Below are 20,968 nucleotides of genomic sequence, written 5' to 3'. Positions count from 1 at the left end.
ACACGCTGCCCACGTTCTGGGAAGTGAAGGTCACTGGGGAAGGAGCTTGGGAACAGCTGTGGCAGGCAGGCGCGCACTGGTGCACTGCGTTGCTGGGACCCCAGTGCCAGGGAAAGGATGAAGATGGACGTGGGACTCCCCAGGAGGTGGCCTTCCAAGAATTTTCAAAACACAAGAGATCCCGCCTTTAACTAGAACAGCACTGTGTGGTATCACCAGTCACTAGACCAGTGCCTGATACAGAGTGGGGACTCATTAAATATCTCCAGATGAGTGACTACCCCAGGACTCTGCCTTACTCTAGGCAGTAGAGCGTAGTGGTTAGCACATGGATATTACTGAATTCTTCCTGGGAGGACAGTGTCTCACCCTGGGCACCATCAACGTTTAGGGCTGTTTATTCTTTGTCGTGGGAGCCATCCTCTGCATTTTGGGATGGTTAGTGGCATCCCTGGCCTCTACCCAGTAGCCAGGAGCATTCCTTCCATGTCATTCATGGGTGGTGACAACAAGAAGTGTCTGCAGACTTTGCCAAATGTCGCTTCCTGGGGGAGAGGTGGGGGGAAGAAACACTGATTGAGAACACTGGCTCAGAGTTGTGTGTCTGTGGGCAAGTCACTTGACCTGTCTGAGCCCGATTCAGCCTTTGTCCAAAGGGGGCGGGGTACAGTGAGGATTACCTGAAGTAACACAGACTTTAGGGGTTACTACTTTTCGTGGTAAGATCAGTTGCTGTGACTGACTCTGCAGGGAAGCTGACGGCAGCTCTGTGAGCTCCTAACAAACAATACAACCGGGACCTGCTTTTTTGTTTGTCTAAATGAATGACTTTTCTGAGAGGGAACATCAACCCTTATCCTGATCCCTCGGCCCCATAGAGCCAGCTCTCAGGACACGGAAGGGTTATTTATGCGCAGCGGGCACTGCGATTTCAGATCAGCAATGGAAGAGATGAAATTAAATATGTACTGTAATCTGAGGCACTGTTTTTCATGGGAAAAGAAGCTCTCCCAACTTAGTCCTTCCAACTCTTTTTTGCCCAAACATTAACAGCATGCAAATATTTATGATTCATACATGCCCCTTTAATTCCCAATCGTATTTTTACAATAAACACGGCATTTTCACAATGAAGCAGAATAATGCCTTTGTCCTGTTGCCGGGCTCCGCAGGCTGGCACCCAGCAGCATCACATTCTTCCTGCACCATAGTTGCTGACTCCACCCAGGTTGAGGGGAGTGTTATAGTGGTGCCGCGGCAGCTCGCCTTGGACCACCCTTCAGGGCATCCTGGCTGTTCACCTGGAAGCCTTTGAAGGTTGTATCTCAGCATTTTCAGAAACCGCAAGCCAACATCCACACATGGTTTTCTTTTCTGGCCACATGTCAACAGAGAATCGATCCATCTGGCTGTTGCTTGGAGAGGTATCTTGCATTCTGCCCAAATCCATGGGCTATGGAGTCCACTAAGGCCATTGTGTCCCATTTAATAGTCCTCTGATTCATGATAACAACATAGAAACACACGCATCTATTTGTGACGATTCTGCGGGTCTTTGGAAGGTAGTGTGACAAAGTATGAGAAGGTGGTGTGCTTGCCGGACTCACTTAGATGTGCCGGCCTCAGTCTCCGCATCTGTACAATAGGTATGACAGTGCTCTTCATATGTACCTCAAAAGGTTATTAGGGTGATTAAAATGAGAAGGTGTGTGTAACAAAACAGGAAGAAAGAGCTATGACTCACCGCCGCATCGTTCTTCCTTCTGTGGGAGAGTCACTGAGGCAGGAGGGAAGAGAGTGGGCAGGAGGTAGCCCGTGTGTCCCTGAGTCAGAAAGTCAGGAACAATGCTATTTCCATTGTCCACTCCTTGTTGGCAAGGAATTTATATTCCTTTATCCTCCGAGGAACTTTGTAAAATTAGAGTGCCTGAGACACAGCAGGAATTTCATAAATATTCATAAATAAATGAAGGAATAATAATAATATAATCATCCCAGGCGTTTGCCGGGCAGCAGCCTGGTGATGGACCTTGTGTTCTCCGTTTTCATTAGTGAGTTGCTCACAGGCTTTGGACCCTGTTCGATCAGGGAAGCATAGTGCCCATGGCTACTTTATCAGAACTGTCCCCCACCCACAGAGGTCATTTCCTGGGGGTCTTTCTTTCATTCATCAGATGTGCACTGTGTACCTGCTGCTTGCAAGGCACGGGGCTAGCACTGGAGATACAAAGGCCAGCTAAAGAGAAGCCACAGCATGCCGGGGCCGGTGAGGGGCCCGCACCATAGTGAAAGGAGTGACGGGAGCAAAAGGCACAGCTGGGTGCATAGCCCACTGCAAGCTTAGGGGTCTCTCTGGACAGCTTGTCATCTCAGTGGAGATGTTTCAGGGTGACGAGGGGGCTACCAGCTGAAGGCATCAGGACGAGTGTCCAAGCACAGAAAACAGGGTTGGGGAGGAACACCGAGCTGGCCAAGAGAGCTGGTAAGGGCCTTGACATCCACATTGGGAATTTGGTCTGGCCCCCCAGCAGGTTTTAAGCAGGGAATTGACATCACCAGATACAAATGGTACGAAGATGCTGGGATTGCAGACTGAAGAGCAGACAGGGCTTTTTGGAGGTGCTTGGGACCTGAGAGACGGGATCCAAGGTTAGTTGAATTCATGGATGCCAAACCCGTGGACACGGAGGGGTCACTGTATATCCAGTTTGCAAACCCACCATTTCTAAATGTCACCATGTCTAGAAATCAGCTCCCTCCAGGCCCCGCCTACCACACCCTGCAGCCTTGCCTAGACCTTCCTTCTTCTTCCTACTTGGCCTCCATCCCCACCTGCCCTCCCAGCTTCCTGCAGTAGAGCTATGGGTGCGAACAGCCTGGCAGGCAGGCACTGAGGACCCTGACGCTACCTTCCCTCCAAAATGCCCCCCTACCCCCCCATCCCCCACCGGGCCTCTCTGCCGTGGTGGCATGTGGCCTTGGGCTGTGTGTTTGAGGCACTGGGCTATGGGCACCAGCAGGTCAGGGCTAGGACGAGGCCAGCCCCAGGAGGTCACTTTGGTCACCTGTCCTGTGTGGCATTTGGCCCGTTGGGTGGAAACTGTGGAATTGGGGTGTGCCAACCAAAGGGTTCTCCAGGATGGAAGTACAGGGCAGCAGGCGTGGCCTTGACCTAAAGAGGCTGTGAATTCAGGGTCTTGGAGGTGTTTGGGCTAAAAGGATTAAAACTTGGTTCCTCATCCGAGACGCTCAGGCACTGGGACACCGAAAGAAAAAAGGAAGATCGGAAAGGGGCCATGACATCTGGGGAAAGGAAGTGCAGAAATAGCGTGAGAGCATCATGCTTCTTTGGGGTTCGGTAGTGCGCCTCATGAAGAGAAAGCCTTGCCCATCCAACCCTTTAGTAAAGCTGGGCTCACACCCATGCCACCAAAAGGGAGAACTGAGCCTTCCAAGTGAAGTCAGACCTCATAAAGAACCAGCTGTCAAACGAAGTTTACAGAATAATCCATTGATCCATTTATCACACATTTTTTTCTTACTGCCTCAGAACAGAAAATGCAAAGATTAATCAAACACCATTGCTGTCCTCGCACAACTCATTTTTGTAGACCAGCTCCAGAGAAAACACTTGGCATGTTTTTGGTTTTCTCTAAGTAAAACTGCTATGTTTCAAGTGTTGCATCATACTCAACGCATGCTGTTTTTTACGGAAAGCTTAGTTCTGTATTTTCAGCCCCTGACTCTCAGGCAACTTCGCGGGGTTATCCTTGTACCAATAGCTGGGGCCTCCCCCGTACATTTCGCCTGCGTGGCTGCGGGTGCCATCGGTAAGGACATCGTAAACACCGGCGCTTTACACCCAAGTGGACACCCACCGACATCGCCGCCTCAATTCAATGCAGAGAAACCGGGAGATTCTGCACAACTTAAAGAATCTGTCCTCTATTCAGAAATCCCCCAATAAATAATTATACAGCCCCACTGTCAAAAATAGTGGGAAGTGTTTGGGTAAGGAAATGGATGAGCAGAAAAACGTGCACTTTGGCCGTTAGGTTGTTCCAGCGGAAAAGCGAGAAACATAAATTAAAGGTACTTTGTGAAAAATACCCCTGATTCAGGTTTCTCCTGGAATCTGAGGGTTTGTTCATTATAATACTTAGTTATCTGTGATTAAAATTAGACCTGGCACAAACTACATGGTAAGAGGAGAAATCTTCCTGCAACATCGCAGAATCTTTTGGGATTTCCAGAATTTGCAAAGAGCAAAACTTGAGCCTTCCCTGGCTTTCTTGGTTTTCAAAAGCTGCATTTTTATTTTTTTTTTCTGACTTTCCCTTTCTCCCTCTCTTGGGTGTTTAAAGTGTGTGAGCATGACCGGTTTCCCCGCAGAGATGCACAAATGAGTGGAAACTGTCGTGATTTCGTTTCCTAAGCTCTGCGACCCCCTCAGCACACGGTCCTCCGTGTGTACAGCCTGCCCTTGCGTGAAAAAGGGCAAGTTTCACACCCCGTCGAAACTGGCCCAAAAAGGAGAAGATGACTCATGGGTCCAAACCTTCACCAAGGAGAGTGACTGAACCAGAACCCAATGGCTGAGGAGCCACCGCAAGTGGCTTGGCTACCCGTGAACCAAACTTAGGGAGGGGCGATCACAAGAGGACGGAGGGAGACACCCATCGCCATAGGAAGACGTGGCCGCGACGTGACAGGGCACGAGCTTCTAAGGGCGTGAGATGATCTTGAATCGCCTTTTCACCTTCTGCTCCTCTCCCCACCCTCGCCCTTGGGGAACAGGTGCCCATTTGCAGCAATCCTGAGGTTTCGCCACTTCCCAGATGTGGTGAGGAAGTGGCGTGGTGCCCTGGGCCCTTGCGGAACTGCAGCATCCCGCCGTGGCTTTATGAGACCACAGCCAGCTGCCAGAGTCCAGCAGCCCCGGGGCCTGTAAATGTGGGACCTAAGAAAGCACAGACCTGGGGCTCTGTCACTGCCTCACCCTGGAGAGTCTGTTATGGCAGCAAATACCCAGGAAGGCTCGCCCCGTGACCTTCCTCCCAACTAAATAAAGCACTCAGGATTTTGCACTGGCATTTGGATGAACACACTGGCATCGAGGGGGACCACACAGGCTCTGAGGGGAGCGTTTGACCCGGCTTGTTTGTAAAGTGGACCAGCCAGTTGCAATTGTGCCTTACAAAGGTCGCCAGCTTGTGGGAGTAGGACTGACGTTGAAGTGGAAGTTCCAGGGGAACGTGCAGTTTTCCCCGATGGGTCTTTAGGCCCCATTCTGCTGCCTGCGTTTGCTGAAGTTCCTAAAGAAGAGAGGATCGGCCTGGAGGGGCTCAATCGGTTCCACCTACTGCACGCTGAGGCTCACCTCACCTCCCACCGTCAGACCTCAACGTCGATTCACCACCAGCTGCACCTCACAGGATTGCCCGCAGCTCTGGTCTTTGTGGAATCATGTTTGTCACATCTTTAGTGATAATTAAACTGATATTTGCTGATGCATTATTTCAGTTAATTTACATAACAGCAGTATGAGATGGAAGGACTGTTATCACCCCTATTTTACAGATGATGAGGCCCCCAGAGAGGTTAAGTAACTTGCCCAAGGTCACACAGCTAGCAAGGTGCAGAGCTGAGGTTTGAGCCCAGGCGGTCCTCACTGTTAACTAGCAAGCACCCCATGCCTTGGCACCTCCACAGGGTTGTATAATCAAGTTCTTGTCTTTTGCTGCTTCCAGGCTTAAGTCAAGACAGCCCTTCTCTCCTTCACTGTTTCTTCCCGCCTTCTTATTCAGTCCTGCTGTTTGTGCTTCTAAACAGCATTCCTCCTGCACACCACCTGCCAGAACTCATGGTGCTGTTTGGGTGAGGTTTCCGTGAGCAGGAGAAGGAAGGTCTCAGGGACCCCCTTTCCTTAGCTCCCTCCGCTGTGAATCCCCACGCAGAGCACCTGTGACCCTGCAGCTTGCCCCCTGGGGAGCCCAGGGCTGCAGTCTTTCAGCAGCACAGCCAGGGGCACCTCTGCTCACCCCATGGGCCAAATCCAGGGCGGCAAGGAGCCTTCCGGCCTCTCCAGGCAAGGACCCGCTCAGGCTACAAATGGGAACATCAGCTCTCTCTACGGCAGCCCCATCTCCCAACCCTGGAGTTAGTCCCAAAAAGCCGATTTCGCTGGTTATTTAGACGATCCGTCCTCCTTTGCTCTCCCCTACCTTCTTACTAGCCTGGCCACAGCTTGCTGAGAAAAACACTTGAGAGGCTTTTGCTCTCCACACCCACACACTTAAAATACCAGGCCCAGAGGTCATTTTGATGACGGAATCTGGTTAATAACACGCATGCTCTAAGTGCAGCTACCACTGCTGCAGGTGCTGGCTAAGAAGGGCTGCATCTCGGCAGGGGCAAGCCGGGGCGTGGTGGGGCGTGGCCAGGGCGGAGAGAAGAGGACAGAGGGCATAGTTCCGAGGGTTCAGTGTGCCCACTGGGTGGCTGTCCCCAGGTGTCAAGTCTGGTGCCAGGTCTGCTCGGAAGAATACAAGGAAGCAGATGACAGAGTTCTCCTGAAGTGGAAAAATGTCACACACACCTATGAGCAAAATGACATCTCTTATTGCCTCTGTCTATGAGGTCATAAGCAGATGTCCTGGTGCTCAAGGCTGTAAACAATAGTCCGTTGTGCAGGACGCGAACCGGAATACCCCACCTTCGTGAGCCACAGTTACTGTGGCCCAAATGCCCCACCTAGTAGCTTTTACTGGACAGACACTTCTTGACTGCACGTAAAATGATGGGCATAAAATAGTAGAATTATAATTACAAGCAACGATTTCACAAATATTCACTTTGGTTGAATTTCCTTCCCGATTCAGTAGGCCAGTCTGTGGTTAACCAGGGTAAGCGCCAGGAGCCCAAATTCAGCTCAGTTAGAAACTGCTTTTGAACTATAACCCAGGCTTTCAATTAGCTGTTGAGTACAGTTTGGGTACATTAGTGTCACCAGGACTGTTTTCGCTTTTGGGGGCAAGGGGAAGAGCATGGAAAAGGTACCACGAGTCTGGATTACTGGTGCTGGTACCACTGAGTTTGAAGGTAGAGATTTAGGACCTCATGACAATAATGTGAAGCACAAAGCTGGAAATCTGGGTTTTCCATGTATCCAAGCTGTGTGACTTTGGACAAACCACTCACCCTTTCTGAGCCTTAGCTTTGCTACCTGTTAACCAAGGACAATAAAATCTTTCTTGTTTATTTCATGAGCGTGTTGTGAGAACCAAATAAAATAGTATATGGGAAAGTGCTTGAGAACTTGTAAGTTTTACACAGACCTGAAAAGGCCAACATTAGGAAGACAGTGATTCTCTGTTGCCATTTAGGAAATCAAGAGTAGGATGGTTGTAAACTTATGGTTACCAAAGGGGAAAGGGACAGGGAGGGACAAATTAAGAGTTTGGGATTCACAGATACATACTACTATATATAAAATAGATAAACAACAAGGACCTACTGTATAGCACAGGGAACTATATTCAATATCCTGTAATAACCTATCATGGATAAGAACTGAAAAAGAATATATATGAAAAAGTATATATATATGTAACGGATCACTTTTCTGTACACCTGAAACTAACACAACATTGTAAATCAACTATACTCTAATAAAAAGTTTTTAAAAATTAAGAAAACAAGAATAGGATGGTTGTAGGAGGGCCGCCACAGGAGTGGGACTGTTTTGGGGGTAAAACCCACAGGTACAGAGAGAGTAGTTGTCACTTGTAGTGCCAAGACTGGAACTCTATGACATTTGGTGTCTGGACTGAGTTGAATAGCATTCCCTGAAAAGTCATGTCCGTGGGTGACCTCAGAATGTGACCTTATTTAGAAATAGGGGCTTTGCAGATGTAATCAAGTTAAGATAAAGTCATACTAGAGTAGGGTAAGCCCTAAATCCAGTGACTGGTGTCCCTGTAAGGAGAGGGAGGTTTGGAGACAGAGGACAGAGAGGGAGGGAGGCCACATGAGGAAGGAGGCTGGGAGTGAAGCGATGCTGCCACAAGCCAAAGAATGCCAGGGATTGCTGGGAACCGCCAGAAGCCAGACAAGGCCGGGATGGATTCTTCCCCAGAGGGAGTACGGCCCTGTCGACGCCGCAATTGCGTCAACACCTCAGCTTATGGTCTCCTAGCGCTGGACGCCGGAACTAGGAGACAGTAAATTTCAGTTGTTTTAAGCCACCCAGTTTGTGGTAATTTGTTACAGCAGCCCTAGGACGGAAATATAGTGTTTTCATGGAATCTCTGAAATGCTGAAGTTGCAGGCAGCCGGGGAAACACCCCTGGCACAGGCACACGCCTACACACGGAGATGGGCACTGGGATTTCATCTAGAAGATAAAACCAGGGACTTCCCTGGCGGTCCCGTGGTTAAGACTTCGCCTTCCAATGCAGGGGGTGCAGGTTCCATCCCTGGTCAGGGAGCTAAGATCCCACATGCCTTGGGGCCAAAAAACCAAAACATAAAACAGAAGCACTATTGTAACAAATTCAGTAAAGACTTTAAAAATGGTCCACGTCAAAAAAAAAAAATCTTAAAAAGAAAAAAGAAGATAAAATCAGAGTTAAAGGTGACACTGTATGTATCCCAGGAACGCCTTCATTTTGCAAACCAGGAAGCTGAGATCTGGAGAGGTCAAATATTGGTACAGGAACCTAAGTCTTCTAACTCTTTTGCAGGAAGAGCTGTGCCTCTCTCTCTCTCTCTCTCTCTCTCTCTCTCTCTCTCCTCCCCCATACACACACACACACACACATACACACACACACACCTTTGAATACCATGTGCCAGATGCTATTTTAATGATTTTACTCATATTAATTCATTTAACCTCTCCCCAAATTCGATAAGGTAGGAGAAGTTATATGTACCCATCTTCCATGTAAGGACACTGAGGCACAGGGAGGGCTAGTGACTTGTCAAAGGTCAGCTAGCCAGAATTCAAAACCAGAGGGCATTCTCTGAACTGCTTAGCAAAGAAGAAATGCTTTTAAGTAACTAACGTATTTATATATTAATACTTTTATTATAAATTATATATTTCAAAACAATTTTTAAAAATTATTAAAAGCATTGCATTCGACCTATGCAATGAAGACATGCTTGCATTTCTTAAGCATGTATAAAATGCTTAGATGGAAATCCATCTGCGTATTTATGCTAACAGTTGTCATTGAATCTCAATCTGTCAGCTACATGTCCTTAAATCCATTTATTGAATATAAATTTTGTCTGGCCAACCCCATGAGTGCCTATAATAACATCTGGCCTTTCAAAACAATATTTAGAATCAACCAGCAAATAGTATTTTTAACACAGAGAGAATCATTCCAATTTAGCCTAGCCTCAAACTTAGGAATTCTCTTTCCTAATCCTTGGAGGTACAAACAAGTTTAGAGGGCAAAGACAGAAATGGTTTCTTTTGCTCTGAGCTTATTAAAAGGGAGGACCTGGGGGCAAGGAGTGGACGGCTGCCAATCTGCTCCTATGTCCCTGGGGTCCCGACATGAAAGAAAGCACATCTGAATCTCTCTTGATCCTGTGTTATTCATGACTAAACAAAAGCCACGTGACCAAGGGAAGTGTCACATCTAGACAACGTAGATGTACCTTCCAAAATTTAAGCAAAGCCAAACTCAAAGGAGTATTGGAAAAACCAGTAATGCGTGCTGAAGTCCTGCCACCTTTCCAGCGTGAGGGCTGGAAATCATAAATTAATTTTGAATTACCCAGCAGATATATTCAGGCCATTGCCTCATTCTTCGTTGCTCCCTTTTGTGTTCCAACAGGAAAGAGCTTCACTCTGACCATCACCGTCTTCACAAACCCACCACAAGTCGCCACCTACCACAGAGCCATCAAAATCACAGTGGACGGACCCCGAGAACCTCGAAGTAAGTGGGCCGCCCCCCGGGGCTGGCACCTTCCCTCCCAGCTGGTACGCTCAGGCACCAGAACCCTTGTGTTCCATCAGCATCACTCAGATGTGGCTAAAACTTCTGCCACAGGGAAATGTCAGACCCCTGCAGGGAGGGAGAATTTTCCTTTTGACACTCTCGCTCCTCAAAGTTGTCTCTGAGCGCTGGGCTCTTGTTTTGAAGCATCTTCTTGGAGGGCAAAAGGAAATCAGGCTGACTCAAGTGCATGTCAGAATCATTTCAGGACTGCATGGGCCTAAGGACCGAATACGTGGTAAAGTTCAAGGAAGATTGGCCAGGGGCAGAGGTGGTCAAAAGAGGCCAGAGGGTCAGAGTGGACCACAAGGGGCTGATCACCATCCATGCTGGCCTTTTATTCACTTGGAGGCTGGAGATGAAATCTATGAAAATGACCCTTTCCTTTCTGTGCCACAGATCAAAATCTTATTACAGGATTGTTTAAAATAGAGAATGGGAGGGGAGAAGAGTACCTGAGAGAAAACCAGTAAATATAGAAAGAGGGTACAAAAAAAATAGTTCCTGTGAGGAAAGCTTTTTTATAAAAGGAGTGGGGTTGTTTAGTCTGCAGAAAAATGTCTTCACGGTGACTTAATGACTATCTTTGAGTAAACACACAGTAACACTTTTCCAGAACCACACCCTTCCCTGGGATGGAGGCTGGGTTCCAGTTCCAGATCTGTGGAGCTGACTGGAGCCCCCGCCCAGCATCTGCATGCCTCCTAACCATGTCATGCCCCCGGTGGAAAATTAATATTCTCTATTAATTTTTATAAAGGGTGGGGTTGAGGGTGTCAGAAACAGGGCTTCCTACCATGCCAGCAAGTTGAGATACAGGGATGACAGGTCGTAAAATGAAGTAGTTAAGAATTTGGGTTCTGGGGCAAACAAGTGGAGTTCCGGTTGAGGCTCTTAAGCCTTCAGGAAGTTACGGAGCCTCTCTGAACCTCAGTTTCCTCATCTGTAAAATGGGGATAATAATGGGAGCTTCTCTATCAGCTTGAATGAGACAATGCTGTATATGCCCGGCACAGAGAATGAACTCAGGAAATGTCAGCAGAGCCTCCCTGCCTGCATCTCTGACTGCTGCTCTGCACCCCCTACCCCAGGACTATTCCTCCAGAGGACCTGCCTGGTGCCTCTGGGGGCTCTAAGGTCGCCCCTGGGGCGTGGCTCTCTGCAGGTCATCCTGTGAGCACTGCAGCTCATGGCAGTCTTTCCTACAGTCCTGGCCACAGTCTCATGGCATCTTGATCACCCGCTAGAAACATCCTGGGTGCTGCCTCAACCTTCCCCATACCCCAGAGTGGGCAGAACCCAGCAGAGAACCACCACATCCACCAGGGACACCCCCCTGCCCCCCAGGACATGGTGTCCGTTCACCATCTCCTTCGTGCCATTTGCCTGCTCCATGACTCGCGTTATTTCTGACCTCATTTCCCCCTGGCAGATTTTTCTCTTTAAGCGCCTGGAGATGTTCTGGCCATATCCGGGCTCAGGAAACTCTGGGACTTGGTAGCATCCCCTGATTCCAATTTCTGTGTGAAAAGCAAACCACAGGCTCAGAAACACACAGTTCCAACCAAACCCAACTTGGGAGGTTTCCAAAGTAGGAATGGCAAATTGAAGACTCCTAGTGACCCTGCATTAGACATAACAGACACACCACACAGGTACCTTGGTGCTTGCAGAGGACCGAAGAGGAAGCAGGCTCAGATTACAGCAGGCATGGGGTTGGGGAGCCGGCAGTTGTGAGGTGTAAGGCAATTGACCTTGAGGGTCATTAAACTTCCAGAAAGGCTCACTCAGGAGGCTGTAGGTTCCCTATCTTTAAAAACAGAAGCAGGGAAGTGGGGAGGGGCAAGATAGAGGTAGGAGATTAAGAGGTACAAACTACTATGTATAAAATAAATAAGATACAAAGATATATGGTACCATAGGGATATAACCAATATTTTATAGTAACTATAAGTGGAATCTAACCTTTAAAAGTTGTGGATCACTATGTTACACACCTGAACCTTATATAATATTGTACATCAACTACACCTCAATAAAAACATTAAAAAAAATAAAAATAGGAGCAATAGCCACCTCTGGGACAGTTCAAAGGTAGACCTGCCTGGAGGAGGAAGCTTAAACCAGGAGACCCCTCCCTATACCTTCCGCTGCCCCTCTTCTCTCAGGCATAATGAAGGGCAGTTTTTGCCCCACAGGCAGTATTTCCTGTAACATTCAAAGAACTAATGGTGGCTGAGCTTTGGAAAACAAATGATGGCCGCTTGGATTTTTGAGAACTGGCAGTCAGAAGGGAAAAACATGTGATTGTAATGGCCCGCCTGTATATACAGTTGACTTAAGAAAACAGTCATTATTGGGAAGGGCTCTTTGAGCAGGCAGAAGGGATTTGCTCCAAGAAGACACCCATTTTTACAGAGTCTTTCCTGCCAAATGGCATTTGGGGTCTAGGGAAAATTTAACTTAAAAACCAAATTAAGTTAAATGAATACGTATACGTCTGCTATAAAGAGGTGTTAGAGGCCTAGGTGGGTAGTCTCCATTTCACAAGGGAATTCTACACAAAAGTCAGATGCACACAGTCTCCCAGGGTGACTTAGGTAATGCTCACTTTTCTATTCACTCTCTGAAGCAAGGCAGGCCTAAAGGCATGCTGTTTTCTTACGGTTACTTGAATGTCTTGATTCAAGGTGGGAACTACTTCTTTTGATGAAACTCTGCTCACAGCCAGTTTTGTTCTGTGTTTTTAAGAGAAAGTTAACAGAATTTTCCCCTGGCTTTACTGAGATATCATTGACTTATAACACTGTATAAGTTTAAGGTTTACAACATGATTATTTGATATATGCATATATTGCGAAATGATTACCTCAGTAAGATTAGTTAACACATCCATCACATCGTATGGTGACAGTTTGTTTGTGTGTGTTGAGAACTTTTAAGATCTACCTTCTTGGCAGTTTTGTTGTTAACACATTATTGACCGGGGGATTTTTGCAGAAACTAACTCCTGTGGCCATAATACACGTCTCTGGTCAAAAATGTGTTGACTAGAGTCCATGCTGAACATTAGGTCCCCAGAACTTTTTCATCTTATAACTGGAAGTTTGTACCCTTTGACCCATTTCCCCACCCCCACCCCCTGGCAACCACCAATCTCCTCTCTGTTTCTGTGAGTTTGTTTTGGTTTAGATTCCACATGTAAGTGAGATCATACGGTATTTGCCTTCTCTGCTTGGCTTATTTCACTTAACATAATGCCCTCAAGGGCCATCCATGTTGTTGCAAATGGTAAATGTCAGGATTTCTTTTTTATGCCTGAATGATATTCCTGTATGTGTGTGTGTGTGCATGTGCACGCGTGTGTGTGTGTGTGTGTCACGTTTTCTTTATTCATTGTCTGTTGATAGATACTTTGGTTGTTACTATGTCTTTACTATTGTGACTTATTCTTTCTAATGCAATTTTAAGAGAGGTCATTGCACAGAAATTAGTACGCCCAGGCGGTGTCAAATCTATGGATGAATAACACCTCCCAAGTCCCTTCTATCATTATTATGGTGCTATGAATTCTGGGTGATTCTGGCAAAATGGTCCCAGCATCACCAAGTTGAATAGTTTTGAAAAGTTCTTTTGTTTCATGAAATCAATGACTTTGAGAGCTAAAAGGGACCTGAAAGAGGCTTCAGGGCTAACGGCCTCCTCGATAAGGGAAAGCAGGCCCAGAGAAATGACATGATCTGCTTAGGTTGGGAGAAATAGTTGGTGATGAAGCCAGGATTAGAAATGAGGAGCTCCTGATGCCTCATCCTGTGCTCATATCCATCCGTCTGTCTGTCCGTTCATGCATTCACCTCCCCGTCCATACCACACCGTCGACACCTCATCTATTCTAGGCTCTCTGACCCAACCTCGGTATCCTCATTTTCTAAACGAGGTGTCGGCTTATAGGACTTCTCACATGTGTCCCGGCTCTAAGATTGTCTAGAAAGGGCAATTGTTGGCGCTGGATTGCAGGCACGGCGCCTTCAACGTAAACCATTTGTGCAAAACCAGAAGGAAAGCTTATCTCATTCAACCTGCCAGTCAGGTCAATAAGAACAGGACAAAGAATTAAGAAACATGCCACAGCTAGTCTGCTGGCTGGGCCGATGGGATAACTTGATGTTTCCCAGCCATCTTCCTGGTTTTCAGTGGTGAAGTTGTAGCAAAAAGAGTCTTCCAAAGAGAATTGAAAATATTTTTCATTTCGGATGGTTACTTGCCCTTTGACAGTAGCTGACCTGCCTCTTAGTGAGTCAAGACTTGTTTTTCCCACATTCCACAGGATTATTTTTACATCTCAGATTAATAGAGAAATTATGAATTGTTGAAAAATTAAATTTATTACGGAGAAAGAACACCGTCAGAAGCTATCTCCTGCTGGGATACTTCTTGCAAGCAGCAATGTGGGGTCTGTTTTCAGTTTGTAGGTAGAACATTTAGAAGCTTGTCAACCTATTAAAAGATAGTCTTCTCTTTAAGCATGAAAGATAGAGTGAAAGGAGTTTTCAAGAAAAGGATATTTGAGATTGTTTTTATGTTTTTGATTTCTGTTTTTTTTTTTACTATTTCAGGGGATCTAATGGAAAACTCTAGCTCTCAACCCATGTGCCTGTAATTTAGCCCATGTGTCTGTAATATGACAATATTGAGATACCGAAGCATATTCTCTGTAGATATTTCACTAAATAATTTGAATGCGTGAATTAATTCGGTGCTATAGAGGAGGATATTTGGCTGATGAGGGGTTGAAGAGTAGTTGGGACCCCAATGACTGACCCAGTGATGGGGGGCCGGGGAGTGGGGGAGATGTCCCAGTAGTGTGGATCGTGGATTGGACATTCTGATGGCACAAGCCATCATCTGGCTGGCCAGGTATCCGTTACATCTGGAACACTGAGTAACTAATTAAAAATTGAAAAGGTTCTTAAAACAAATATTGGCCATTTCTGGGACAACTTCTACCCTCAGGTTAAGGGAGCCCTTCACGGTAACGGTTGTGTCTGAGCCCTTGAGATGCAGAATAACGGATAGCCAGGTGGAGCCGTTACTTTAAAACTTCGGAATATGCTACTTTCTGGGACATTAGCCTTTTTGCCAACTAACTATAATACTATTTTTATGGGGAGTTACAGTTAAAATAGGTCGATTTAAAATACGCTTAATTCCCCATCACTCAATTGCTTTGTTAAGGACTTTGTTGAGAGTACATCACACAACTATAACTTTCTTCTATGATATTGAATGTAAATTGCAAACCTATAATATATATAGAGAGAGAAGAAACAGGATCTTTGTTTATGACAGTCATGTTTCAAGTGAAAAAGAGGAATGCATGACAGGCACCCATAAACTTATGGTGCTAATGGACCTAAAAATGTTTGAAATCAAGTTTGTCCAGAAAAGTGTGGGATGAGCAGAAATGTTTATGGATTTGCTCTGGTGATTGACTGACATACAGTTCTCTTTTAAAATGTTATTTTCTCTTAATAATAAAAATACCTAAAAATAATAATAATATCTAACACTCAGACAGCGCTAATTGTTTGCCCAACACTGTTCAAAGTGCTGCGCATACCTTCATTGACATAATTTTTGCAAGATCAGGTAAGGAAATTGACACAAAGAGAAATCCATTCCCTTGCCCAGGGTCACACAGTTAGTCAGCCAGAACTGAAACGAAGCAGTCCAGACACTGCAGGCCACAGACGCCAAAGTCTGTTTTAAGAACTACACCAACTGCTACTTGAGCTTTACTGTGTTGAAATTTCTGTGCAGAAATTGTATTTTTAGGAGAGTTTATCAATAAAATTCTGGTTCAAATACAGTTTTCTTGGAGAAAGCAGAGCCTCATAGCCTCGGCAGTCGTCATTTTTGTACCGATGGGATGGAATCAGTGTTTTCCCTGGGGCGGTGCTGCAGTGAAATGTACGGCCATGCTGTCACATGTGCCAACTTCTGGTTCCACATCTTTCACCAGGGTCTGCTTGGGGACCTGGCATCAGTGGGGGCCTGAAGCAGGGATGCCGCCCAACATAAACCTCTCCCTCCAGTGCGGGCAGGCAGGAAAGATGAGTCATGTGACAAAGATGACCCCCAGGTGAACCGTCCGAGTCCGTTTCCCCCTTCAGCAAAGAGCTTCCTAGAGGGCCCACGTACACTGTTGTGGAGCCTGTTAGGAGGATGCAAGTTCGTGTCATTCTTTGCTCCTGACTTGTTAGTGGAATGCCAGGCGGTTTTCTGGATCTGTAACCTCAGGATCGTAATTGTCAATCCCCGATTACTTGGTTCGCTGGGAATTGCTTCAAGCATGTCCTCTAAGTAATGAACGATGATCTACGTAATCCCCCTTTCCTTGGATCCTTCCAATGTCGGATTTGGATTTTCATTCTTTCTAGATGAAATTGCGATCCCCGAAAGAAAAGGAAATAATTCCTTCTTCCCTCTCACCCAAATATAAAGTAGGAGACAGAGGGTCAAAGAGGTAGAATGTTCTACTTATATTCCTCCTCCCACTGTGAAAGGCAATTCATTGCTAAGATAGACATTCTGGGGTGACTTCCACTGGTGCTATAATCCCCACTGTGCTGAACTCCCCAACTATCTGATGACTTGGCAAAAGCAGTTTTTAAAGCGCTGATTATCCTGCCTAAATATTTCCAAGGAAGTTTAGAATGTCTTTCTGGTTTTTATGCTTAGTAACATCAAACTAGAATTTTATATCAAAGAAGAATTTTATATACATAAAGACTTCCATGACCCTTGAGCTTTTAGTGGACTTCATAGAGCTTTTAGTGGACTTATCCAGGCTGAGGTCTGAAAGGGTCCCTTGGGTGAGGGGGGTGTAAAAGGACCCTGGAGGGAGTAGGGTTCTGCCTCTGGAAGCAGTCATAATCCCCTTCAGTAGCTCGCCCGAGACCTGGGCAGACCTGTGACCTCTTGGTAACTAGCGCTGTCTTATACAGAAGTCACCAAGATGTTTAGGTGGCATTTGTATTGCTACAGAAAGGAAGGAAATAGTTCCTTCCAGGTACCAGTGAGAACCCAATGAAATGATCTAGGTACCTTCTCAGTCTAACATAGCGGGCATGGGGGAGAGAAGAAACATGGAATGAATCTTAAACCATGACGTTGAATATCTCCTTCCATCCAGACCATTGCAAACCCATATCAGTATTTTAAATGCCACACCAGTGAAGTCAAGATCTAAGCTAACATATCACAGTCCTTGTTAGAATTTAGTATACGAAGTGCTAAAAGAAAAAAAAATCTTGTCTGCATTTAGGCTTCCATCTCTTAATCTTAAAACATGTATAAGGCTTCCCTGGTGGCACAGTGATTAAGAATCTGCCTGCCAATGCAGGGGACATGGGTTTGAGCCCTGGTCCAGGAAGATCCCACATGCCGCGGAGCAAGTAAGCCCGTGCACCACAACTACTGAGCCTACGCTCTAGAGCCCACGAGCCACAATTACTGAGCCCGCGGGCCTAGAGCCCATTCTCCGCAACAAGAGAAGCCACCGCAATGAGAAGCCCGCGCACCGCAACAAAGAGTAGCCCCCACTCACTGCAACTAGAGAAAACCACGCACGTTAACGAAGACCCAACACAGCCAAAGATAAATAAATTTATTTTTTTTTAAAAATGTATAAAGTTTTCTAGATCCTGAACTGGGGGGACCTGCGTTTCAGACTGGCGCCACCAGGCCAGTGGGTGTGAACTCAGGCAGTTCTTAAGTACTTTGTCCTCACTTCCCTCTTCTGTCCAACCAGGCAATGGGACGAGATAATATCTAAATTAGTCTGCACTGAAGGAGTAACAAAATATCATCAGAAAAACAGAAGCCACGGGTTGCCCCACAAACAGTGCCCCTCAGAGGCTGACCCCCGTGGGCCGCCGTCCCCAGGGGTGTATCCTTCATACGTCAGACATATCCATATACACTCAGCTCCTACGTTAGATATTTTTTTGCTCTACGTTTTTGAACGGCTGTTATCATTTGGTGTTGAAATTATCTGGCTATGAGTAACTCATTCAATTTCCTGCAGCCCTGATCTCGCTGCCGTCAACACAGTGATTGCCATCGGGTTGAGATCCCCACTTCGGCACTTGCTTACTATGTGGGTGACCATACCTGGGGTGCATGCTGGCCTGGCTGAGCCTTCGCAGAACAAGGACAGGGGCTGTACGCGCCACCCAGGGCAGGGAGCCTGAACGCGCCTCCCAGGGCAGGGAGCCTGAACGCGACAGTCTTGGTAGAACATTTTGAACCAATGTCTGGCACACAGTCGGTGTTCAGGAGATGGAACACTTATTTACCTTGAGTCTTAGAATCCTTTGGAAATGAGAAAACGCTAAACAAAAAACAGTTGTGATTCCTAAGTTTAAAAATTCATGAAGTTGCCATAATGTTTCATTTTTTTAGACACAATTAAACATTTATAAATTTTGATTTTTTTTTTTTCAGTTTTCCTTTTGTATTTAGACAAGGTAAAATTTCTTTTCTGGCATTTTTATGGACCCTTGAAACACTCCGGGCACCGTTCCTAAGTCCCTCACGGGCAAATGGCTTTGCCCCCAAAAGTTGAACTTTGTTTTCACAAACTCAGGGGGAAGAATCCTGCCTGAGTAACATCGAAAGTATTTGAGGTCTAACGTCTGGGTCCTTTCAGATACATGCATGACACAGCTTGGGAGAGGCTCTTCCACACTGATCTAGAAAACTGACATGAAATGTGCCAGAGTCTCTTGGTGTCTGAATTCTCGCGTCAGATGCATGCAACTCACCTCGGGGGCGGTGGTGCCTGGACCCGTTAGCCGCAGCCCAGCTTTGCGGGCATAGGAAACACTCGGCCACTCTGAGTTTCCTAAACCAATGTGTCTTTCTAGATTCGCCTTGGGATTTTCGGATTTTTCTTTTTTGGTATGTGTTTGCTAGGCCTTTTCTTCTCTTTCCCCAAAGACACTCACATTTCAATGACGGCGCTTCCACCTTTCACCATCGGAAACCCTTCTGGGCATGCGCAGGGCCTCGTTCGTGGCCTGCGCACCGCCTCGTTCGTGGCCTGCGCACCGCCTCGTTCGTGGCCTGCGCACCTTGTGACCTGATGGAGTGGCCTCTGACCTGGGATGGTTGGGGAACAGCTCCGCTGAGGTCCGTGCTGCCATCTAGTTGCACTTTGGGAAGCGCCTAAGCGTGTTGGAACCCTGGGCGCTGCGCAGCCAGATGGGCCCCATCTCTGTGTGCGAAACTCTCCTGGCGGGGGGTGGACCCACAGTTTGCAGATGGATTGCTGTTGGCACAGCACATTATAATGCGTCTGCTTGTCGGCTTTGGGATGGACTTAGAATATTTTTTATACTCTAACCACGTTCTAGTTTTTATTTTTCAAAAAAAACTCTACTTGAGCTTTTGCAAAGGCTTGTATTTTTTTCCTGTAAGGCATGTAGCTAAGAAAGGCATTAGTAAGAATTGGATCCAGTAGGTCTGATAGAACTCCACCACGACCAAAAAGAAAAAAAAAAAAAACGCAGGTTAAGTTTAAGTAAGTTAAGTAAAACTACCCCCTTGCCCTAGATCTGTGTTTAAGTTCATTTGAGCTAGCTTGCCATTTCTGTGTTCTCCCATTTTTTCCATGTTCTTTTCCTTTATAAACAATTTGTTTTAGAGGTTTGCTTTTTTGCTATGAAAAGCTGACCATAAAGAAGGGGTAAATTAGGTATAATCTATTACTGAACATTACAGCTGTATTATCAGACACACCACAAACACTGACAGTGGATGTGAAATGCCTTTTTCATATTCTGAGTTACACGTGGTATATTTGCAGTGAGTTCCTTCTGCAAGTAAGTTATGCATCGTCACTGGGAAAATTCCCAATAGCCAAGCGAAATATTCTGGCTATACATTTGTAGATGAAAGCTAAGGTAAAAGACACTTCAGTACCCAAAGCAAAGTTCTTTTCTGTTTGCCTTTTTTTAAGGAACACAGTTGAATTAATCTGCCAACTCCCTAGACCCCTATAAAGTAAGTTAGTGGCAATACATTACTTTGGTACCTCCATGATTTACATATACTCAGGGTTCATTAAAGCAAGTATTGACTAAAACTCAGCCTGTTATTGAATCTTTCAGGGTACTTTCATACACTGAAATGTTGAGCATTTGAGATCCCATTTGTTTGTTTCTGTTTTTGTTTTTGTTCACCATGGCTTAGAAGTCAGCCTTCTGGTCATTTGAGATAAAAAGTAAATATTTGAAATAACTAAGCTCTTAAGAACTATATACGTTTATGGCCCTCTTTGGATTTGTTCCTCGTATCACCTTGTTTTTCCCTACCTCTGAAGTGGATGTATGATATTTCCAGTTCACTCATGTTAAAGAGCTAAGGAGAAACGTCCACAGTCACATCTTTTTGTTCATTTCTGGCGTTGCTAACAGGGCATAGCCCCAAGTTTCAGAAATGAAGCAGAGAGTTCTGAGCTTGAGGGAGTGAAAGAGGAGTTTGGAGCTGGACCAACCTGGCCTCACGTCTGAGCCCTGCTACTTACTAACTGTGTAATTTCCCCATCTGTAGAATGGGCTTGGGACACCTACCTTGCTGGGGGATGTGAGGATTAAATGAGACAGCCTGAGGGGCAGGCTGGAGCGGTGGTTAGAAGCCCAGCTAGAGAGCTGACTGCCTGATTCAAGGTCACATCTCCACTGTGATCAGATTAGCTTCCCCAAGCTCAGTCTCCTCAGGTGTAACACCAGGAAGATGTCCCCATCTTGGGGGATTCTTGTGCTAACTGAGTTAAGTAACACATGTGATGATACTTAGTGTCTGGCACAGAGGTACCTCTTAAGTATTAGCTGTTATTATTAAAGCACATGCCCTGGACACATGTGGGCCCCCTTCCCACATCC

The 20,968-nt window shown here is 46.2% G+C and overlaps 1 protein-coding gene across 3 annotated transcripts in view; it reads left to right on the top strand.

Annotated features, from left to right (window-relative positions):
• Positions 1-20,968, top strand: part of RUNX1 (RUNX family transcription factor 1) — a 247,017-nt gene that overhangs the window by 169,515 nt on the left and 56,534 nt on the right. For all 3 annotated transcript variants that reach the window (XM_067739431.1, XM_067739429.1, XM_067739430.1), the window contains one exon: positions 9,855-9,959. In XM_067739431.1, coding sequence (XP_067595532.1) covers positions 9,855-9,959 — 105 coding nt within the window. The remainder of the gene's footprint in view (positions 1-9,854; positions 9,960-20,968) is intronic.

The sequence above is a fragment of the Pseudorca crassidens genome, chromosome 5 (assembly GCF_039906515.1).
Source record: "Pseudorca crassidens isolate mPseCra1 chromosome 5, mPseCra1.hap1, whole genome shotgun sequence".
Classification (NCBI taxonomy): Eukaryota; Metazoa; Chordata; class Mammalia; order Artiodactyla; family Delphinidae; genus Pseudorca; species Pseudorca crassidens.
This window is presented reverse-complemented; position numbering and strand designations above follow the sequence as displayed.